This window comes from Cetorhinus maximus, chromosome 20 (genome assembly GCF_964194155.1).
Source record: "Cetorhinus maximus chromosome 20, sCetMax3.hap1.1, whole genome shotgun sequence".
Lineage (NCBI taxonomy): Eukaryota > Metazoa > Chordata > Chondrichthyes > Lamniformes > Cetorhinidae > Cetorhinus > Cetorhinus maximus.
The window spans coordinates 21,224,708-21,247,490 of record NC_135898.1 but is presented as its reverse complement, the minus strand read 5'-3'; the positions used below and the strand labels follow the sequence as shown (position 1 = coordinate 21,247,490).

General features: G+C 45.2%; 1 protein-coding gene across 1 annotated transcript in view; it reads left to right on the top strand.

The window, feature by feature from the left end:
* Positions 1–22,783, top strand: part of bmp1a (bone morphogenetic protein 1a) — a 137,538-nt gene that overhangs the window by 98,509 nt on the left and 16,246 nt on the right. The window contains exons 9-12 of the mRNA XM_078565710.1: positions 8,184–8,299; positions 10,516–10,618; positions 18,068–18,184; positions 21,876–22,021. Coding sequence (XP_078421836.1) covers positions 8,184–8,299; positions 10,516–10,618; positions 18,068–18,184; positions 21,876–22,021 — 482 coding nt within the window. The remainder of the gene's footprint in view (positions 1–8,183; positions 8,300–10,515; positions 10,619–18,067; positions 18,185–21,875; positions 22,022–22,783) is intronic.

The following is a 22,783-nucleotide window of genomic DNA, read 5'->3' as shown; positions in this document are numbered from 1 at the left end:
GGTATTAAGGGATATAGAGTACAGGCAGCAGGTCAGTCATTGAGTGGCGGCAGAACAGGCTTGAAGAGATAAAAGCAAAAAACTGTGGATGCTGGAAATCCAAAACAATAACAAAAATATCTCGAAAAGCTCAGCAGGTCTGACAGCATCTGTGGAGAGAAACACAGTTAGCGTTTCGAGTCCGTATGTTCTGTTGAAGAGTCATACATACTCGAAACGTTAACTGTGTTCCTCTCCGCAGATGCTGTCAGACCTGCTGAGTTTTTCCAGGTATTTTTGTTTTTGGCTTGAAGAGATGATGGCCTGCTCCTGTTCCTATATTCCTAGGTGACTGTTGCTGTTGTGGATAATGATAAATTTGAGTTTTATGCTGAAGTTGCACATCCTTCAAACAATGAGGAAAGATATAGCTTTGTGAGAAATCCAGCCTTGTATCTAGAGTATCAGGATCTGATAGCTCTTGGTTGACATCCAACTTGAGCAGATGAGGTGATGGTCTCTCCAGGCAGCTGTTAGGTCCAACATGCAACGAGTTTAAAACCAGCTCTTGTCGGCCTGGGTTCAAATTTTTTTTAAAAATGGATTAGAATTCTGCACAAATTGGCAGTCAGAGGTGGCCACAGTAATAAGTATCAGTGACTGTTCCTGGAGGGTGCACATGTAAGAACATTAGGGAATGAACGGCCCCTTTCTCGGCTGTGTTGCACCGACAGTCAAACTGTCTGCTGACAAGCACAGCTGCTGTTATTTCCTGTGGCATAGTGGTAATGCCACTGGACTAATAATCCAGAGGCCCAGGGTAATGCTGTGGGGACACAGGTTCAAATCCCACCATGGCAGCTGGTGCAATTTAAATTCAGTTAATAAATCTGGAATGTAAAGCTAGCCTCAGTAATGATGACCATGACAACTATCATCGATTGTTGTAAAAGCCCATTTGGTTCACTAGTGTCCTTTAGGGAAGGAAATCTGCCATCCTTACCCGGTCTGGCCAACATGTGACCCCAGACCCACAGTAATGCGGTTGACTCTTAACTGCCCTCTGAGATGACCTAGCAAGACTCATCCCAAGGGCAGTTAGGGATGGGCAACAAATGTTCGACCTACCAGTGACGCCCACATCTCATGAAAGTATAAAGGAAAAAAATATGACGGGAAGGCTTATAATGGGATGTCCAGTTTAACGATTCATTCAATGGTGGCCTGAGATACCAAGTGGAGAAATGAGGTACCTCCCACAATAAACCTTAGTGGGCAGGTTGATGTGATGTGTTCAGTAGTCTGGGTCTCGTGACCACAATCGTGTTTTTGATCATTCCTCACCTTCCACTTATGGAGCACGTAGCCACATGGCCCCGTGTCCATTTGGTTGAGTGCTGTCCGCTGTCTTCGAGAAACATTGAAGCCAGGGTCCTGTACTGCTGATTCAGTGATGAGGTATTAATTCTTTAAGCTTCATGCGTACCCCCGATCAATTTTGTCCATGTGGAGAGTGGGTTGATACCATAAGACATAGGAGCAGAAATTAGGCTATTCGGCCCATCGAGTCTGTTCTGCCATTCAATCATGGCTGATAAGTTTCTCAACCCCATTCTCCCGCCTTCTCCCTGTAACCTTTGATCCCCTTACCAATCAAGAACCTATCTATCTCGATCTTAAATACACTCAATACCAGCTGTGTGACCATTAGCTGCAGCTTCCCAGAATGGCTGGCACCATAGGGTGTGTTATGGTAGGGAACCACACCGATCAAAGATTCTCCAGGTTGCATTACAGATCTGTGCAGGATCAGTGAATGTAGCTCAGGCAGCAGTGGTAAGGCAGTTGGAATTGTTTTCTTTGGAACAGAGGAGGCTGAGGGGAGACCTAATTGAAGTGTATAAAATGATGAGGGGTCTAGATAGAGTGGGTTGTAAGGCCCATTTCCCCTTGGCTGAGGGGTCCATAACCAGGGGACGTAGATTTATGGAAAGAGCAAGAGGTGTAGAGGGAATTGGTGGAGAAATATTTTCATCCAGAGGGTGTTGGAGAGTCTGAAATTTGCTGCCTGAAAGGGTGGTAGAGTCAGAAACCCTCATAACATTTAAAAAGTACTTGGATATGCACTTGAGGTGCCCTAACCTACAAGGCAATGGATCAAAAGCTGGAAAATGGGATTCGCCTGGATGGTGATTTGCTGGCCATCACAGACACAATGAGCCGAATAACATCCTTCCATGCTGAAAATGTCTATGATTTATAATTTCGACTTCATGCCTCAAATATCTGCAGATCGGAACATAGGGATAAGGGTTTGTCCAGTCTGTACCCTGCAATGGCAATGCCTTTTGCGTCACAGAACTCCCCACCCCATGCCAGAACTACAGTTGACATGTGCCAGTGTGTGCTGAGCAGATAATGTAAGGAGGGCGGTTCAGAGTCAGCCTCTGACATGGTTGCTGGAACAGGCCAGAAATGTAGGATTCCACAGGGTATCCGGCACAGAAACAGGCCATTCGGCCCAACCAGTCCATGCTGGTATTTATGCTGTACTCGAGCCTCCTCCCATTTTTCATCATCTAAATTTACCATTGTAACCCTCTATTCCCTTCTCCCTCATATGTTCAGCCTTAAATACATCGATACTATTCGCTTCAACCACTCCCTGTGGTAGTGAGTTCCACATTCTCACCACTCTCTGGGTGAAGAAGTTTCTCCTGAATTCCCTATTGGATTTCTCAGTGACTATCTTATATTCTAGATCTGCTCTTCCCCACAAGAGGAAACATTCTCTCTGTATCCGCGCTATCTATAGAATGCTGTTAGTAACAATGGAAAAACTAACCCAGACAAGACTCCTTTGTAGAGCAGATAATGGGTCAATTTTTTTTTTTAAATCCCTTACACATTTCTGACATTTTTTTCTTATCATTTCAGATTTCAGCATTTGTGTCTCTCTTTATGTCAGCTGAGCAGATGTGAACTCCTGCAGTCAGTTGTAGAAATCAGTATTTAGACAATTGAGAGGCGATTTACTTCCATAATGTGCGGTTCTGTTTACTTGATATCCCCTAAATCCTAACATCATATTCCTTGGAGTGCAAGGCTGAAGTCAAGAATGCTGCATCCCAGCTGCCAGGACAGGGTGAGCTGTTTGCTCATGTGCTCTCCAGATGCTTGGCCCGGCCAGATGCTGTCGGTTTGTCAAATATTTGGCTGGCTGCACATTCTTCAGAGGGAGCAGAGCTCTGTGGAAACTGCAATCCGAGCACTTTTCAGCCTTATTTTTAATATCGCTGCTGCCATCCATCAGAAGCAGGGCTTCATCTATTGTTTTCTTTGCCTGGGTAACGTTCCTGACCCACAGCCTCTCTCCCGGCCTTGCCGACGTTATTTGCTCTCAGTTGATTAAAGAATAAAATGCCACAGTGTGAGCTTCACTGCTGCCTATGTTTATATAGCTAACCAGTCCAAACTGGAAAGAAAGATTGACTTTTTTTCGTGGAGATCGTGTCCCCAACAAAGAGTGTGATGTGTCGGAAGGTGAAGGATTGGACTGGCCTTAGGAGAGGAGCAGGAATATTTAAAGAGCACCCACTGTTTGCAGGTGCTTCATCAGCGAAGCAAGCACATTGGTACATGTTGGGAGAGACAGTGGCCTAGTGGTGATGCCAGTGGACTGGTAACCCAGAGGCCCAGATTAATGCTCTGGGGACACAGGTTCAAATCCCACCAAGGTAGCTGGTGGATTTAAGTTCAGTTAATAAATCTGGAATATAAAGCTAGTCTCTAATGGTGAACATGAGAACTATTGTTGTAAAAGCCCATCTGGTTCACAAATGTCCTTTGGGGAAGAAAATCTGCCATCCTTATCTGGCCTGGCCTAAATATGACTCCAGACCCACAGTAATATGGTTGACTCTTAACTGCCCTCTGAAATGGCCTAGCAAGCCACTTAGATCAAGAGCAATTAGGGATGGGCAACAAATGCTGGCCTTGCCACTGACACCCACATCCCATGAAAGAATTAAAAAATGAATTTCTTTGCTGCCATGCAACCTCAGGGTTAAAGGTTGGGACTACTAAAAGGGGCAACCATGGTGGGTGTCCCATGTGCCTCCCCCTCTCACCCCCCCCGCCCCCTACCCCCTCCAGTTATCTGTAGATGAGTGCTGAAAGATCCCCCCACCCCAAGCACTGTGTGTGCCTTCCATCCAGTCCAGTGACACTCCCTATGCTTTGCAGCATAGGGAAAGAAGCAAGTGATGAAGGCTCACCTTCTGGGATCGAGTTTGCATCAGTCACTTAGAGGTCAATTCAGCCAACTCCCCCCACTGAATGACACCACACAGACCGTGTGAGCGCAAGGCCAGAATGTCAACACAGGAGGTGCCGTGCAGCTAATGCACGGGGAGCTTCAGTAGAGGAGAGGTGAAACAGAACAGATAATGACCAACATATGCAAACGGGACAGATTGAGGGACAGGGAAGTGAGTTCTTCCTATTCCTTTCTCCCCTTTGCACTCGGACATTTTCTCCTTACTTATTGACCCTTTCTCCCACATCAACTATTTGCATTCCTTCAACACATTTAATGGATTGGAATATCCCAAGGTGCTTCATTAGAGTGATTATCAAACTAAATTTGATACTGAACCACAGTAAGAGATATATCAGGATAGGTGACCCAGGAGGGTAGGTGGGGAGGAGCATCTTAAAGGTGGAGAGGTTTAAAGAGAGAATTCCAGAGCTTAGGGCCTTGACAGCTGAAGGCATGGTGTCCAGTGGTGGTGGAGTGATAAAAATTGGGGATGCACAAGGCGCCAGAATTAGAGGTGTACAGAGATCTTGGAGGCTGGAGGAGGTTGCAGGGGTTGGGAGGAGTTGAGGCTACAATGCCATCAATGTATTAACTTGTTAATAACATATTCTGCATGCGGCATAGCGAATTCTGTATCTTATTTTGTTTTTGTTACCATAAGTCACACGCTATTAGGTTAGGAACGCAAAGCAAGTAATGGTACTAAATGGGATTTAAACAGTTCACCAACTCTCACGCTATGAATTATAGTCATGTGTGTGAGATATGAGGGTTCACTATATGTTATATCTCCATCCAGGTACAGTAGTGTAGTGCTTTTGTGACTAGAAAACATGTGTTCAAATCCTGCCATGGCAATTTGAGAAATGTAATTCATTTTCAAAAAAATATTTGGTAAATGTGATCAGGTTGGATTGTTGTGGAGTTGTTAAAATGTGGAACTCACAATGATGAATTTAAGGAGAAATTGGATAGGTACATGAGGGAGAAAGAAGCAGAAAGATATGCTGATAGGGTGAGATGAGGTGAGGGAGAAGAGGCTCATAATTTTTATTCGCCCATGGGATGTGAGTTTTGCTGGTGAGGTCAGCATTTATTGCCTATCCCTAGTTGTCCTCGAGAAGGTGGTGGTGAGCCGCCTTCTTGAACCGCTGCAGTCCATGCGGTGTAGGTACACCCACAGCGCTGTTAAGGAGCGAGTTCAGGATTTTGACCCAGTGACAGTGAATGTATTTCCAAGTCAGGATGGTTTGTGGCTTGGAGGGTACTTGCAGGTGTTAGTGTTCCCATGCATCTGCACACCTTGCCCTTCTAGGTAGCAGAGGGCATAGGTTTGGAAGGTGCTGTCAAAGGAGCCTTGGTGAGTTGCTGCAGTACATCTTGTAGATGGTACACACCGTTGCCTCTGGGTGCCAGTGGTGTTCTGAGTGAATGTTTGAGGAGGTGGGTGGGGTGCCAATCAAACGGGCTGCATTGCCCTGGATGATATTGAGCTTTTTGACTATTTTTGGAGCTGCATTCATTCGGGCAAGTTAAAAATATTTTACCACACTCCTGGCTCGTGCCTTGTAAATGGCGGATAGGCTTTGGGGAGCCACACTCTGCAGAATTCCCAGCTTCTGACCTATTCTTGTAGCTGTCCAGCTGAGTTTCTAGTCAATAGTAACCCCAAGATGTTGAAGATAGGGGGGTTCTGTGATGGTAATGCCATTGAATGTCAAGGGGCGAGAATTAGATTCTCTCTTGTTGGAGATGACCCTTGTCTGGCACTAGTACGAACATTACTTGGCACTATGCATCCCAAGCCTGAATGGTCTGTTTCTGTGTCTGTATAGATTATTCAATTAAAAATCCAAACTGGTTCACTAATATCCTTTAGGGAGGGAAACCTGCCATCCTTACCCAATCTGGCCGATATGTGACTCCTGGCCCATACCAGCATGGCTGACTTAACTGACCTTTCAGGGCAAGCGACACTCTCAAAAGGAGAATTCATTTACATGGAAAAGGTAAAGTCTGAGTAAGGAAGAGGAAGATCACAGGAAAATAAATGAGAAAACAGGATGTTTGTTGACTATTCAGAAATTGGTGATAATTGGTGGCGTGGCGATAAGAACAATGCCATGTGGTGTCTGGGACCTCACTTGGCTCTGTGTAGCCCAGTGTTATTGAGTCTAATATCGTTTGAGGCTGCAATGAACAGACAAGACTATGTTGTGAAATGTGGGTAAAAGGGTATGGATTCAGTTCTATCCCAGGCAGCGAGAGGCAGCTTTTCAGTAAAATTGTGAGGGTGACTGAACATTTCTGAAGTTTAAAACAAATTACCTGCAAAGCAGAGAGACAAAGGAAAGCCCTGGACTTTCTGCCGTGTCTTCACAACCCCAAGATATCCCAAAGCACCTTAGAGTCAATGATGTACTTTTGAAATGCAGACACTGTTGTAATGTAGGAAGTACAGCAGCCAGTTTGCCCACAGCAAGATCCCACAAACAGCAATGGGATAATGACCAGATAAGCTATTTTGGTGATGTTGTTTGCAGGATAAATATTTGCCAGGATACTGGAGGAATTCCTCTGCTCTTCTTTGAAATAGTGCCAAGGGATCTTTTTACGTCCATCTGAGAGGGCAGATGGGGCCTCAGTTTAACATCCATCCAAAAAATGTCACCTCTGACTGTGCTGCACCCTCTCAGTACCAGAATCTACCTTTGAACTCCTGATAAAGTACTTAAGTGTGGTGACATCCATTTTGTCTGCTCCTGAACATCCCACATACCCTTACAAAAGCACTACCAAGCCAGGGCTACTGATTGTTTTAGTGCAACTGATTCTCCCCGATCCCCACTATCTCACTCACCGAGCAGAGATACAGTTTTTGTGGAGAAGTTTCGCTGTTCCCAGCTGAGCCGACACAGGCCAGGGATCCGATGGTGAGAAAGTGGATTCAAAGAATGTGCTAAATGTAAAATCTGGGGAAGGATGGCTGATTTTGGGCCTGATTAAAATGTCTTTGTTTAATTTTGTTGTGTAGTATTTCTGTTGAGATGTGGTTTGACGAGCAGTTGAGTGACTTAGGGTTGTAACTAATGTAACTGTAGGGTATGAATTTGAGTGCCGGTGCTATGCAAGGCACATAGGCCATACGTCCCAACAACTGGTGGATCATATCAAACACCATGTCTCTCTGGCTGTTTGCAATAGGCAATCTACTGACTGTACTAACCCAGCCCTTGCTTGCAAAACTCATATCATAATGTCTAACGTTAGATGTGATTCCACGATTGGATAGCACTTGCTGAGCAATCCCGAGTTAGCCAGGAATTACACTAGCAACCTATTTAAGCTCAGGCTTGCAATGCAGTTCACTTACGCTTGCTAGAAGCTACATATATTCACATGCAGGGACCTGCCCTCTGCATGCAAAAGGAACATGTCCAGGCATTGAGCTTTTTTGAATTAAACAAAAGCATGGAGGACGGTAGTTCCTTGGTGCATTCTCCATGGTAACACCTTGACCATTCAGAGTTGACTTGCCAACCAATCAGCACCCTTTTCTCATGCAGTATAAACAGTTGCTCCCTTTGAAATTCTTGTGTCTGTCCTGATGAGTGCAAGTTGAAAGTTTCAACAGCATGTCCCTTTTTTTCAGCAATGCTTATTTAGTGTTGTTAAATTTCCACTGTGGAAGGACAGTCTCGTGGCGACAGACCAATGAAAGACTTATTGAAATCATGAGCTACACAAAGTGCCAATTCACCGACAAACGCTCAGTCTTACAACCAGATCTGCTGTACAAGAGTTTTGATTTCAGAGTTGGGTCAAAAGTAAGATTTACTCCATTCGGGGAATGATGGAAGATTTCTTCATTGTGTTTTAACAGCATGTGGGGAAACTCTTCAAGACTCCATGGGAAACTTCTCTTCTCCTGGCTTCCCAAATGGCTATTCGTCTTTCACACACTGTGTGTGGAGGATTTCCGTTACTCCTGGAGAGAAGGTATGAGTCTTCAAGCCTTGTTTTGTTGAATAGAGTCCATCCCTAAAACTATCCGGCAAGAGGAATCCCAAAACCCATTCACAAACACCAAAACCCATTCACAAACACCAAAACTCATTTACAAACCCCAAAACTCATTCACAAATCCCAAACCATCCAGCAATAGAGACCCCAAAATCCATTCACAAAGCCCAAAACTCATTTGCAACTTCCAAAAACTCATTCACAAACCCCAAAACCCATTCACAAACCCCAAAACCCATTCACAAATCCCCAAACCTCATTCACAACCCCCCAAAACTCATTTACAAATCCCAAAACTCATTTACAAACCCCAAAACTCATTTACAGCCCCCCAAAACTCATTTACAACTTGCGAAAACTCGTTGACAAACCACAAAACTCATTTACAACTTCCCAAAACTCATTTACAACCCCCCAAAACTCATTCACAACTTCCCAAACCCCCAAATCTCATCTACAAACCCCCAAAACTCATTCACAACTTCCCAAAACTCATTGACAAACCACAAAACTCATTTACAACTTCCCAAAATTCATTTACAAACCCCCAATACCCATTTACAACTTCCCAAAACTCATTTACAAACCCCAAAACTCATTTACAACTTCCCAAAACTCATTTACAACTTCCCAAAACTCATTTACAACTTCCCAAAACTCATTTACAACTTCCCAAAACTCATTTACAACTTCCCAAAACTCATTTACAACTTCCCAAAACTCGTTCACAAACCCTCAAAACCCATTCTTAAACCTGCAAAACTCATTTACAAACCCCAAAACTCATTCACAAACCCTCAATCTATCAACGTGTCCAAGTCCCAATCACAAAACTCATACATCCCCCTCAGTATCTCACGCAGACAGCCCTCTTGTACTTAAATCCTAACCCTTGTCTTTGGGCTGGCATGAAACCAGTTGTGTTTGAAACAACATTTAAGTAGAGCCCTTCCCCTCGATCAGTGTCAGTCTCCCTGAGGAGATCCACTGTAATGAGTCATGACTAGCGTTTATTCCTGAGGTGGGGCTGAACGAGCACTGCCATTCATGAGGTCAGCTGTGGAAATATTGCCTCGTAACTATCCAAGTTCTTTCACAAAGCAAGTGGGCGTACTTTGCTGCGGAAGAGGGAGGGACAGGAACTGCTTGATGTAATGGGAAAACAGTTTGTTCTCCCACCCCCGGACCATGGCTTTGAATCCAGATGCCCCTATTATTACCATGGAATCTCTTATCTGCTGGCCCAACATGAAAAAAAAACAAAATTTGCCAATGATACCAAACTTGGAGACATAACAAACAGAGCGGACCACTGTAATACCAATTGACTGTCAGGGCATAGATAGGCTAACACAGTGGGCAGCCATGTGGCAGAGGGAATTTAATACAGAGAAGTATGAGCTGATACATTTTGGCAGAAGAAATAGGGAGAGGCAATACAGAGTTAGTGGCCCAGGTCTTACAGGGAGTGCAGGGACAGTACTCCAGACAGGCTTAGAAGCCTTCTATAGGTTCAGTAGAAGCAGCAAGCTGTAACTCCCACCCCATTCCACCCCCCAATAATAATGGCCAAGCTTCTTAATTTCTTTTAAATTTAAAGTCAAATAAAATTGGAGAGGGGACACCTCAAACTGGAGGTGTCCTCTCTCTCTCTCTTGCACACTCGCTAACCTGCCTTGGCATACTGCTCTTGCTTCTGAGCTGGAAGGCCTCCTGTTGCCCCTTAAGGATGGTGAGCCCACCCTCTTGCCATTAATTGGCCAGTTTGGAGAAAGTCACAGGTGAGTTACTATTCCCCGCACTACAGGACTACTGACCTTTATTTGAACCTGAATCTCGCAGAGAAAATCCTGCCCCAAGCCCGGCCTGAAGCTTGAGAGTGACCATTTGGGTGAGATGGAGTACTGCTTTCAGGTTGAAATTGAGACTGAAGTCGACTCTGACTTTGTACCATATTAGAGAATGGGTAACGATGAATCTGCAGCCCACTTCACATCTCTCGCCATTTTTATTTTGCATTGAAAACAACGATGGATATGTAAGTCAGGGGAAATGTGGGACCTGGCCACTGATTCGTTATCACCCATTTTACAGCATCCCACAAAGCCAAGATCAACCCCAATGAATGTAAATCCTCTATTTTCTATTTCAGTGCTGTTTGCATCTTAACCTTTTTCTGTTTATTTTTTAAGATTATTTTAAACTTCACGGCTATGGACACATTCAGGAGCCGGCTGTGCTGGTACGATTATGTGGAAGTCCGAGATGGATACTGGAAGAAAGCCCCATTGCGTGGTAGGGATATGCAAACTCTTAACTTTCATCTAATTGAAGCTTGTCCTGTCCTTGAAATCTCCTTTTCACCTCACTCATTTCTCAGAGAATCACAGGATCACAGAATGTTTACAGTGCAGAAGGGGGCCATTTGAACCATCATATCTGCACCGGCTCTCCGAATGAGCAATTCACCTAGTGCCACTCTCCTGCCTTCTCCCTTTAGCCCTGCACGTTCTTCCTTTTCAGATAACAGTCTAATTCCCTTTTGAATGCTTCTATTGAACCTGCCTCCGCCGCACTCTCAGACAGTACATTCCACACTTTAACCACTCACTGCATGAAGAAGTGTTTTCTCATATCACTTCTACCAATTATTTTAAATCTGCGCTCTCTGCTAATCGATCCTTTCATGAGTGGGAACAGTTTCTCCCTATCTACTCTGTCCAGACCCCTCATGATTTTGAACACCTCCATCAAATCTCCATTCAACTTTCTTTTCTCCAAGGAAAACAGTCCCAACTTCTCCAATCTACCTTCATAACTGAAGTTCCTTGTCCCTGGAACCATTCTCATGAATCTTTTCTCCACTCTCTCCAATGCCTTCACACCCTTCCGAAAGTGCAGCACCCAGAACTGGATGCAGTACTCCAGCTGAGGCGGAACGAGCGTCTTGCACAAGTTCAACATAACCTCCTTGTTCTTGTACTTCATGCCTCTATTAATAAAGCCTAGGATACTGTACGCTTTATTTACCGCGCTGTCAAGCTGTGCTGCCACCTTCAATGACATACACATATGCACCCAGGTCCCGCTGCTCTGCTTCTGTTGCGGTTTTGTTCCTTTGAATTCACAGTCCGACATGTCCTTTCTCCTCCCTCAGTGCACATTACAGTAATGAGGAACCATCTCATTGTCTCAAATCTCTGGAGATGGAGATGGTAGCAGAGTGGTAATGTTACTGGTGAGTAATTCAGAGGCCTGACCAACGTTCCAATGGCATGAGTTCAAATCCTACCATGGCCACTTGGGGGAATTTAAATTCAATTAATTAATAAATCTGGAACAAAATGCTTGTCTCATTAATAATCTGCTGCATTGTTGTAAACACCCATCTGGTTCACTAATACCCTTCAAGTGGTGGAAATTTGCCATCCTTATCCAGTGACCCCAGATTCACAGAAGTGTGGTTGATTCTTTACTGCCTCCTGCTATGCAAGCCACTCAGGTGGCTCATCACCCCCTTCTCAAGGGTAATTAGGGATGGGCAATAAATTCTGGCCTTGCCAGAAACTTTCTCATCTTAAGGATGAATGAAAAAAAACTCCCTCAGTCATTTAAAACCCTCTGCTCCTCTTTTTGTTAATTTTTTGACCACATTGTAGCCCACAGGTAGTTGACTTCTTGACACACAACATAAACACAAGTATAAAGACAGCTTTTGATAGCTTTGCTTCAGCTGGGCAATGCAATGGAGATTTCTTGCTGATGTGCAATTTTGGGTTAGATCACCATGTTCCCAATACCTGTGTTTAAAATCTGTTTAGGTATTTTTTTCTAGTACATTTGCCAGTGCAGCTTTCAGAGATTAAACACGTTTTACAGGCCAGCTGGCACTGCATGTGCCCTGGTTGGCACAGGACTGTGGAATAGCAGGCAGTGCACAGGTAAATCCATCAGCATGGGCTAGTAAACCCTGCGGGTGCTAGTCTTTATTTGTAGAAATTTATTATCTTGAAATGCTGTCGTCCATGTGTTAAATATACTCCCCTAATCCTGCACGGTAGTGAGACCCAGAACCAGTGAAGGAACAGGCAATATATGTCCAAGTCAGGATGGTATGACTTAGAGATAATAGTGTTCCCATGTGCCTGTTGACCTCGATCTTCTTGGTGGCAGGGATTCATGGATCTGGGAGGGGCAGTTCCGTGGGTGCCCTTAGACATCGGTCCAAGTTGCCAATTCCTCTACCTTCTGCCAAGCTCAGCAAGGATTGGATTGTGAGGCTGGCACCTCCTGGCTCGCAAGGCTGAGCATGTCGATTAGACAAGCTGTATTGAAAAGCCCAGGTCCCAGATTGCAGAGGCTTGCTGTGGTGGTAAATGAGATAACCCAGCACCCAGTGGATAGGTAACGCTAAGCCTAGGTTGTAAAAACCTGACAGTGTTAATGTTCTAAACACCCTTGTACACTCAGAGCTTGTTATTACAAATTGGCTGTAGATTTGAGTGCGTGTTCATGTCACAGTTTCTAACTGTTCTCTCGTCTAGTTTAGAGGAAAGGTTTGACGTTTATATGGCGTGGCAGAATTCTCTGAATAATCTCCTGTGAACTCTTCAATTTGGAAGCTAACTGTCCGGGCACCTTTGCTGCCGTTGCTCAAAAGGTGGGCGGCTAAAATCGACCTTAGCACCGCTGAGCTGTGGAAGGGGCGGTCAGTCAGAGCTTCTGTGGCTGAGGACAGCTTGAGGCTCAATTTCGAATTGTGAGGCAGAAGAATTTGGCCAAAAGCCATACCTCAGCAGGAGATAACAGCTTGGGAGTGCGAGGGACAGTAATGGGGGAGGGGGGGAATATTTGTTGGCTTTTCTCCTTACGTAACATTGAGAAGCCTGTAATTAATTCCCTACTGTCATCTTTGAAATTCCTTTTGAATCCCAGCTGGGTTAATTTCTTGTCCCTTTTTGTGACAAAGAAATTGCTTCTGTGTCTATGTCTGATTACCTGGCACAGCAGAACTCCTATGTCGAGACCTGTTTAACTGTCTCCACATGCTGGTTTTGCTAAAATTGAAAACTGCCTGCTTTGTTGTAGTTTTCCACTTTTTCAACCTGACACCCAGCTTTACCCAGTGAAGTTAGAATTCTCAAACATGTGCTTTTCTTGATTGCCCAGGGTTGAATTCACTGTTACTATATGGTTTTTTTCCCTTCCTTGCTTTCCTAATGTCTCTCCTTAAAGATTCAGAATTTCTAACTTTGTACTATTTTCATTTACTATTGTAAAGCACATATGTGTTTGTGACGCTAACTCGAGGCCATATCTTCCTGTACTGATCATTCTGCTGGATGATAGAGTAGAGATTTCCCAGGCCTCCCTCGTTCAACATCAAAATCATCGAAATTTGAAGCACACAAGGAGGCCATTAGGCCCATCATGTTTGTGCCAGTGGCAAGTAGCTATTCAGCCTGATGCTACTTTCCAGCTCCAGGACCATAGGCCTGTAGGTTACAGCACTTCGAATGCATCTCCAAGTACTTTATAAGTATTAAGAGGATTTCTGCCTCTATCATCTTTCCACATAGTGAATTTCAGATCCCCATCTGGATTTGATGAAAAGGTTTCCCCTCTAAACCTCCTGCCTCTTACCCTGAATTTACTCCACTTGGTTATGGACCCCTCTACACTAGGGCCTTCCTATCCACTCTATCTAGATCATTCACCATTTCATACACTTCAATTAAATCTCCCCTCAGCCTCTTTTCCAAAGAAAACGACCTCAGTGTATTCAATCCTTCCTCATAACTAAAATTCTCCAGTACAGGCAACATCCTTGTAAATCTCCTCTGTACCCTCTCTAGTGCGATCCCATCCTTCCAGCAGTGCGGTGACCGGAACTGTACCCAGTACTCTAGCTGTGGCCTAACAGCTATTGAGTTTCAATTCAACAAAAATCTGGAAGAAAAGTCTAATGGCGACCATGAAACCATTGTCGATTGTTGTAAAAACCCATCTGGTTCACTAATGTCCTATAGGGAAGGAAATCTGTTATCCTTACCTGGCCTGGCATATGTGTGACTCCAGACCCACAGCAATGTGGTTGAATTTTGAATGCCCTTTGAAATGGCCTAGCAAGCCACTCAGTTGTATCAAAGTGCTACAAAGCCACAAAAAAAGGAATGAAACCAGACGGACCACCCGGCATCGACCTAGGCACCGGAAACAACAACAGCATTCTCAGCCCTATCGACCCGACAAAGCTTTCAAACATCTGGGGTCTAGTGCCAAAATTGGGAGAGTTGTCTCGTAGACTAGACAAGCAACAGCCTGACATCGTCATCCTCACAGAATCATATCTTACAGACAACGTCGTAGGCACCACCATCACCATCCCTGGGTATGTCCTGTCCTACCAGCAGGACAGACCCTGCAGAGGTGGCGGCACAGTGGTATGCAGTCGGGAGGGAGTTGCCCTGGGAGTCCTCAACATTGACTCCGGACTCCATGAAGTCTCATAGCATCAGGTCCAATATGGGCAAGGAAGCCTCCTTCTGATTACTATGTACCGCCCTCCCTCAGCTGATGAATCAGTGCGCCTCCATGTTGAACACCACTTGGAGGAAGCACAGTGGGTGGCAAGGGCACGGAATGTACTCTGGGTGGGGGACTTCAATGCCCATCACCAAGAGTGGCTTGGTAGCACCACTATTGACCGAGCTGGCCAAGCCCTAAATGACATAGCTGCCAGACTGGGTCTGCGGCAGGTGGTGAGGGAAAAACATACTTGACCTCATCCTCACCAACCTGCCTGCTGCAGATGCATTTGCCCATGACAATATTGGTCAGAGTGACCACTGTACAATCATTGTGGAGACAAATTCCTGCCTTCACACTGAGGATACCCTCCATCGTGTTGTGTGGCACTACCACCGTGCTAAATGGAATAGATTTTGAACAGATCTAGCAACTCGAGACTGGGAATCCATGAGGCGCCCTGGGCCATCAGTAGCAGCAGAATTGTACTTGAACACAATCTGTAACCTCATGGCCCAGCATATCCCTCACTCTACCATTACCATCAAGCCAGGGGATCAACCTCGTTTCAATGAAGAGTGCAGGAGGGCATGTCAGGAGCAGCACCAGACATACCTAAAAATGAGGTGTCAACCTGGTGAAGCTATAACACAGGACTACTTGTGTGCCAAACAGTATAAGCAGCAAGTGATAGACAGGGCTAAGCGATCCCACAACCAATTAAGATCTATGTTCTGCAGTCCTGCCATCCAGTCTTGGATGGTGGTGGACAATTAAACAACTCATTGGAGGAGGAGGCTCCACAAATATCCCCATCCTCAATGATGGAGGAGCCCAGCACACCAATGCAAAAGATAAGGCTGAAGCATTTGCTGCAATCTTCAGCCAGGAGTGCCAAGTGGGTGATCCATCTTAGCCTCCTCTGGAGGTCCCCAACATCACAGATGCCAGTCTTCAGCCAATTCAATTCACTCCTCATGATAACAAGAAACGGCTGAAAGCGCAGAATATGCAAAGGCTATGGGCCCTGACAATATTCCGGCAATAGTACTGAAGACTTGTGCTCCAGAACTTGCCGCGCCCCTAGACAAGCTGTTCCAGTAAAGCTACAGCACTGGCATCTACCCAGCTATGTGGAAAATTGCCCAGGTATGCCCTGTACACAAAAAGCAGGATAAATCCAACCCAGCCAATTACCGCCCCATCAGTCTACTCTTGATCATCAGTAAAGTAATGGAAGGGGTCATCAACAGTGCTATCAAGCGGCACTTGCGTAGCAATAACCTGCTCACTGCCTAGTTTGGGTTCCGCCAGGGCCACTCAGCTCCTGACCTCATTACAGCCTTGATTCAGACATGGACAAAAGAGCTGAACTCCCGAGGTGAGGTGAGAGTGACTGCTCTTGACATCAAGACTGCATTTGACCAAGTGTGGCATCAAGGAGCCCTAGCAAAACTGGAGTCAATGGGAATCGAAGGGAAACTCTTCACTGATTGGAGTCATACCTAGCACAAAGGAAGATGGTTGTGGTTGTTGGAGGTCAGACATTTCAGCTCCAGGGCATCATTGCAGGAGTTCCTCAGGATAGTATCCAAGGCCCAACCATCTTCAGCTGCTTCATCAATGACCTTCCTTCCATCATAAGATCAGAAGTGGGGATGTTCGCTGATGATTGCACAATGTTCAGCTCCATTTGAGAATCCTCAGATACTGAAGCAGTCTATGTCCAAATACAGCAAGACGTTGACAATATCCAGGCTTGAGCTGACAAGCGGCAAGTAACATTCGCACCACACAGGTGTCAGACAATAATCATCTCCAAGAGAGAACCCAACCATCGCCCCTTGACGTTCAATGGCATTACCAACACTGAATCCCCCACTATCAACATCCTGGGAGTTACCATTGACCAAAAACTGAACTGGACTAGCCAGATGTGGCTGCAAGAGCAGGTCAGAGGCTAGGAATCGTACGACGAGTAACTGACCACCTGACTCCCCAAAGCCTGTCTTGTGCCCATCTATAGGAATACTCCCCACTTGCCTGGATGAACGCAGCTCCTACAACACTCAAGAAGCTTGACACCATCCAGGACAAAGCAGCTTACTTGATTGGCAGCCCATCCACAAACATTCACTCCCTCCACCGATGCACAGTAGCAGCAGTGTGTACCATCTACAAGATGCACTGCAGAAATTCACCAAGGCTCCTGCAACAGCACCTTCCAAACCCACAACCACTACCATCTAGAAGGACAAGGGCATCACTACCTGCAAGTTCCCCTCCAAGCCACTCATCATCCTGACTTGGAAATATGTTGCCGTTCCTTCACTATCGCTGGGTCAAAATCCTGGAACTCCCCCACCAACCCCCCTAACAGCACTGTGGGTGTACCTAAACCACATGGACTGCAGCGGTTCAAGAAAGCAGCTCACTACCACCTTCTCAAGGACAACTAGGGATGGGCAATAAATGATGGCCTGCCAGCGAAGCCCACACCCTGTGAATGAATATAAAAAAAAAAACTAGTGTTTTATACAGTTCCAGCATAAGCTTCCGGCTCTTATATTCTGTGCCCTAGCTAATAAGGCAAGTATCCTGTATGGCTTCTCAACCACTTTATCTACCTGTACTGCTATCTTCGGGAACTGTGGACATGCACTCCAAGGTCCCCCTGTTCCTCTACACTTTTCAGTATCCTAGAATTTATTGTGGTATTCCCTTGCCTTGTTTGTCCCCTCCAAATGCACTACTTCACGCTTCTCCGGGATTGAATTCAGTTTGTCGCTTTTCTGCCCACCTGACCAGTCCATTGATATCTTCCTGCAGCCTACAGCTTCCTTCCTCACTATCAACCACACAGCCACAACTCCGAAAATAGTGTATGACTGGCCATTCATCTCCTTGCTGTTTGTGGCATTGTGCTGTGCGCAAATTAGCATGTTACATCCAATGAGTCACTTTTTGGAGTATAGTGACGGCTATGTAGGCAGATGTAGCAACCAATTTACAAACATGATTCTCTCAGTAAACAGAAACGAGATGCACAACAAGTGAATCCGTTCTTAGCAATTTTTGTCCAACTTGCAAATTTATGGAGAAATATTCAGTGGCATTGAGAGAAATATTGGTTGTGGGTCCAATGCAGTGACAGCCTGACCAATGTTCATGTGCTTGCAATGCATCTACTTGCTGACCTGCTGTGTCTCTCTCCAGGCAGATTCTGCGGCGATAAACTTCCACCATCTCTGATCTCGACAGATAGTCGGCTATGGATCGAATTTCGCAGCAGCAGCAGCTGGGTTGGCAAAGGATTCTCTGCCATGTATGAAGGTAACTGTGAATTTTCTTTATTCCCTGCTTCTGAGGCTGGTGCACATGGAAGAAGCTTCTGTGGCACTGAGAGGGGAGTGGAACTCCCCTCCCCTCCAGTGGTTGCTGAGCATTTTTGCTTTCTCACTGCCCCTGCCCAAACAGTGAAATAGAGTGGGAGGAGGCTTGTCTGGAGCTAACACAAGCATGGACTAGTTGGGCTGAATGGCCTATTTATGTGCTATCAATTCTATGGGTGTTCTCCTGTCAGTTTAAAGGGGGAGCTGTGCTAATCCGACAAGCTCCGAAATGTTAGGGTGATATCGATGTGTCAGTCAATCGTCCCTCTCCTGCTCTGGTCATTCCCAGGGTCCCAGAAATGGAGATGATGCTGCCAAGGACAGTGGGAGTTGCTCTCTGTTGCTGCGCGGAGAGGTGTTCCCTCTGGACACTCAGGACTATGCACAGCAGATTCCAGTTGAGCATCACTTCACGAGATGACTGTGGAACATGGAGACAGCGGTTGGTGACATAGTGGTAATGTCACTGGACTAGTAATCTAGAGGCCCAGGCTAATACCCTGGGGACACAGGTTCAAATCATGGCAGCTGGAGGAATTTAAATTCAATTAATAAATCTGGAATATACAATTAGTCTTAGTATTGGTGACCATGAAACTATCATCAATTGTCATAAAAACCCATATGGCTCACTAATGTCCTTTAGGGAAGGAAATCTGTCCTCACCCGCTCTGGCCTACATGTGACTCCAGACCCACAGCAATGTGGTTGACTCTTAAGCTGCCCTCTGAAATAGCCTCGCAAGCTACTCAGTTCAAGGGCAAATAGGAATGAACAAAAAAATTGGGGCCTTGCCAGTAATGCCCCCATCCCAGGAAAGAATAAATAAAAAGAACATCAACTGTCAGGCTCCCAGATGACTGAGAGACAGCAGCGGGATAAAAGCCATCAATAAACTTTTCATTAGACTGCTAAAAATCATCCAGTTGAAAAGAACAAAAAGCAAGTACCTGTTTTTTTCCCAAAGAGGGATGGAGTAAGTTACAAGAAAGGAGCAGACAAGTACTAGTGGAGGGTTTGAGAGAGGGGGGAGTGAAGGGATATAATGGGAATATGGGCAGGTGCGGAGGGAGAAAGCAAATGCAGCAAAATCCAATATTTTTGCCCTGCACGTGAGCGGAAGTTTAAGTTGATTGAATTGTCAAACCCAGTGACACCTGGAATGATTGTCCAACCAGGTTGAAGGAAGGAAGCCGTGTTTTACAGTGCGCAGCAGATTGACCATGCTTTGTGGGCCCACATGTCAAGAGTGGTCACATGGCCTGGGCACCCAGAGGGTCCCCATTGCCCTTAGAACTGTATGGAAGTGGGGGGGCGTGTGGGCGGTTGCGGGAGACAAGAGAGGCTTATTTTAAAATAAAACATGGAAGAAAATCAGAGTGTAGGACGTGAGGAGCCTGGGATTGTGATGTGGTGAGGCTCTCTCCTAGGTTAGGAATCCATCATCGAACAGCGCAGCAATATTTATAAGCCGCAGGGCCGCACAGCTCAAACTAGCATCACACATGAAAGGAAAATCACCAGGACTTTTATTTCCCGTGCAGACCAAGAAGCTCAATGCCAGATGAGGTAGGAATGCGTCTATGTGGTACAAATCCCGGGAAGTAACGGAACAATCTTGGGAGCTTTCCAAAGGATTTAATTATTGCTTTGCTTCTCTGTTTTTTGCTGAGTCTTGTGAAAGAGCACTGTCATTTTAAACAAATAGCTACTTTGTGCTTGATTTTATTTCTCCCAGTTAATTGGTCTTTTTGGAGGTCTGGGAGTGTTTAGATAGGAGGAGATACCAGGGGGGAGAGAATTTGCATATAGTCAGCATCTGTTACCTGCAGTCCTGGCACTTGTAGTGATTGGCAAATAGCCAGGAGCGTCCGAGGACAGACTGTGTAACAAACGTCGTGAGCAGTCTCTTCCTCCCTGTCCTAGCATGTAAATCCGAGCAGGAGGAGGCCATTGAGCCCTTCGAGGGGGCTCCACGATTCAATTCGATCACTGTCAATTTGTATCTTAATTCCATTTACCTGCTTCTGTGAAAATATCTATCTATGTCAGTTTTTAAATTTTCAACTGAACCCCATCCCTTCCACCCTCAACAACTAATTGGGGGAGAGAGTTCCAGATTTCCACTTCTTGTGAGGAGAGAGTTGTAGATTTCCACACTCCTTTACATGAAGCTCCAGTTTTAAAGTTGTTCTGGATTCACCCGCCAGAGGAAATCGTTTCTCTCGATCAAGCCTATCGAATCCTTTAATCGCCTTAAACACTTCAATTATTTCATGCCTTCATCTTCTATACTCAAAGTAATATAAACCAAGTCTATGCAACCTTTCCTCGTAATTTTTTTCTTTAAGCTTGGTGAATCTACACTGCATTCCCTCCAAGGCCATTATATCCCTCTTGAAGTATGGTGCCCATGCAACATGCCACCTTTTGCCCCAACTCCATTGCTCCATTGACTGAGCATGCCAATGCCCAGAGATATTTTAAGGTCATAATTTGAAGGAAAAATGGAAATATTGTGAATATACTGTGACACCATGTTTTCATGTTAATGGTAACTAGTCAGTCCAACCCCATCCAGAACATGTCACCGTGAAATAAGGGGAAAGCACCTGGTTTTTGATCAAAGATACTCCATCCGTGTGGAATTGGGGAGAGGCACTGGGGCCATTTCAAGATTTGAAGCTAAGGGGAGATAACCCACACCCTAACACGGCCTTCCCTTCAGAGGCTGCACCTCTGCCCCTGACATCTCTCTGTTGATGGCGACATACATTTTAAGAGGACCTTAAAAGAGGAGAGAGGTATGATGGTGGAGAGGTTTAGGGAGGGCATATCAGAGCTTAAGGCCAAGGCAGCCAAAGGCATAATTCCAATAATGAAGCGATTGAAATTGGAGATGCTCAAAGCGCCAGAATTGGAGGAGGGCAGAGAGCATGGGGCTGGAAAGAGGTTGCAGAGATAGAGAGGGGCGATGACCAAGGAGGATATGGAATTTAAGACAGGATTGAAACTCAATAGGCTGAATTTCCTTCTTTGCGGTAATGACTCTCCGACTCTAATCATTGAGATCGGGGAAGCCTTGGGCCAATTGAAAAGGTGGAAAAGGTACTTGTGACATGTAACCTCATTTTCCATTGTTACTTTGGGTTGGTGAGCTGTTACCTCAAAGATTGCATTGTCAATTGCCCTCTGGGTTAGTGGCAAAATTTTTGCCTCAGTGCCTAAAGCTGGACATTCTTCCACTTTCCTCCCTATTCTCCTCAAGGGACTGATTAAAGCTGGCCCTTCAGGCTTCAACCTGTCTCCTTGTCTAAGCTGGTAAAGTTGTTGTCAGGTCAGTCTATTATGGGCGCATCATATAAAAATTTCCAGCCCTATCTCCATCCAACATGACCCATAGACACTTAACAGGAGGAGTTTATGGACCAATCAAAAAGCATGAATCCCAGCTCACCTTCGACAGGGGTGAAAGCCATGTTCAACCTAATGAAGTTTTGATGTTCATGTGTTACTCAGGACTCATGCCTGGTATTTCATTTTATCTCTCTTGTAACGATCGATTTTAGTGAGCAAAGCCACAGCTGAAACTGTGCTTAGCGTACCTTTGTTTCTTTTTGTTTAAACCTTAGCCATCTGTGGCGGGGATATCAGCAAGGATCTCGGGCAGATACAGTCTCCAAACTATCCTGATGACTACAGGCCATCTAAAATCTGTGTCTGGAGGATAAAAGTCTCTGACAGTTTCCATGTGGGACTCACCTTTCAGTCGTTTGAGGTAAGGCTCAACTTTCAGAGTCAGGTTATTGTGCTCTGGGCTCCTGTCTCAGACTGTGCCACCAACTGGCCTTTTCTCTGATTTCCAAATGCCTTTATAAAAGAAAACTTGGTTAAACATGATGCTACACACGGTGAGTGTCAAGAATGCACATTCCCCCTATGGATCTCTTACCATTTATCCCAGTGAGGTGTTGCTACAGCAGATCTATTGCCCCTTCCTCAAAGGGGCTATTCCTACTGGGATCTAGTAGCAAAATGCAGGTCCCCTTAATTTACAGAATAGAAACGAAAGGTCTACTGCACTCTGCATTTTGTATTAAAGTCCATAGATCAGATGTTGTCAAGTTGAGTTTGTTAAACTCTTGGTTTCTAATTTCAACGTCAAATAATTCCAATTCTATAGTGCCAATCATTGTAACCAGTATTCCATTTAGGGAAATGCAGAAGCCACTTTGCGCACAGTAAGGTTCTGCAAAGAATAATGTGTTAGTAACTGGTTAAGCTGTTTCGGTGATGATGGCCATGGGATACATATTGGGTAGAACTCTGGGAGAACTCCCCTTGTGTCATGGGATCTGTTGCTGCACCAAACTGAAACTATTTCTTTGTTAGTAATCAGGAAAGGAAGAGGGTATTTGGAAGGCCAATGAAGGCCAGAGCCTGTCAGTTGGTGTCTGGCTAATGGGCTAAGTCGCAGTCCGCTAATGAATGCGTAACAAGTGATGATGGGCAGTAATTTGCTCAGAGAGCTCCAAGAGTT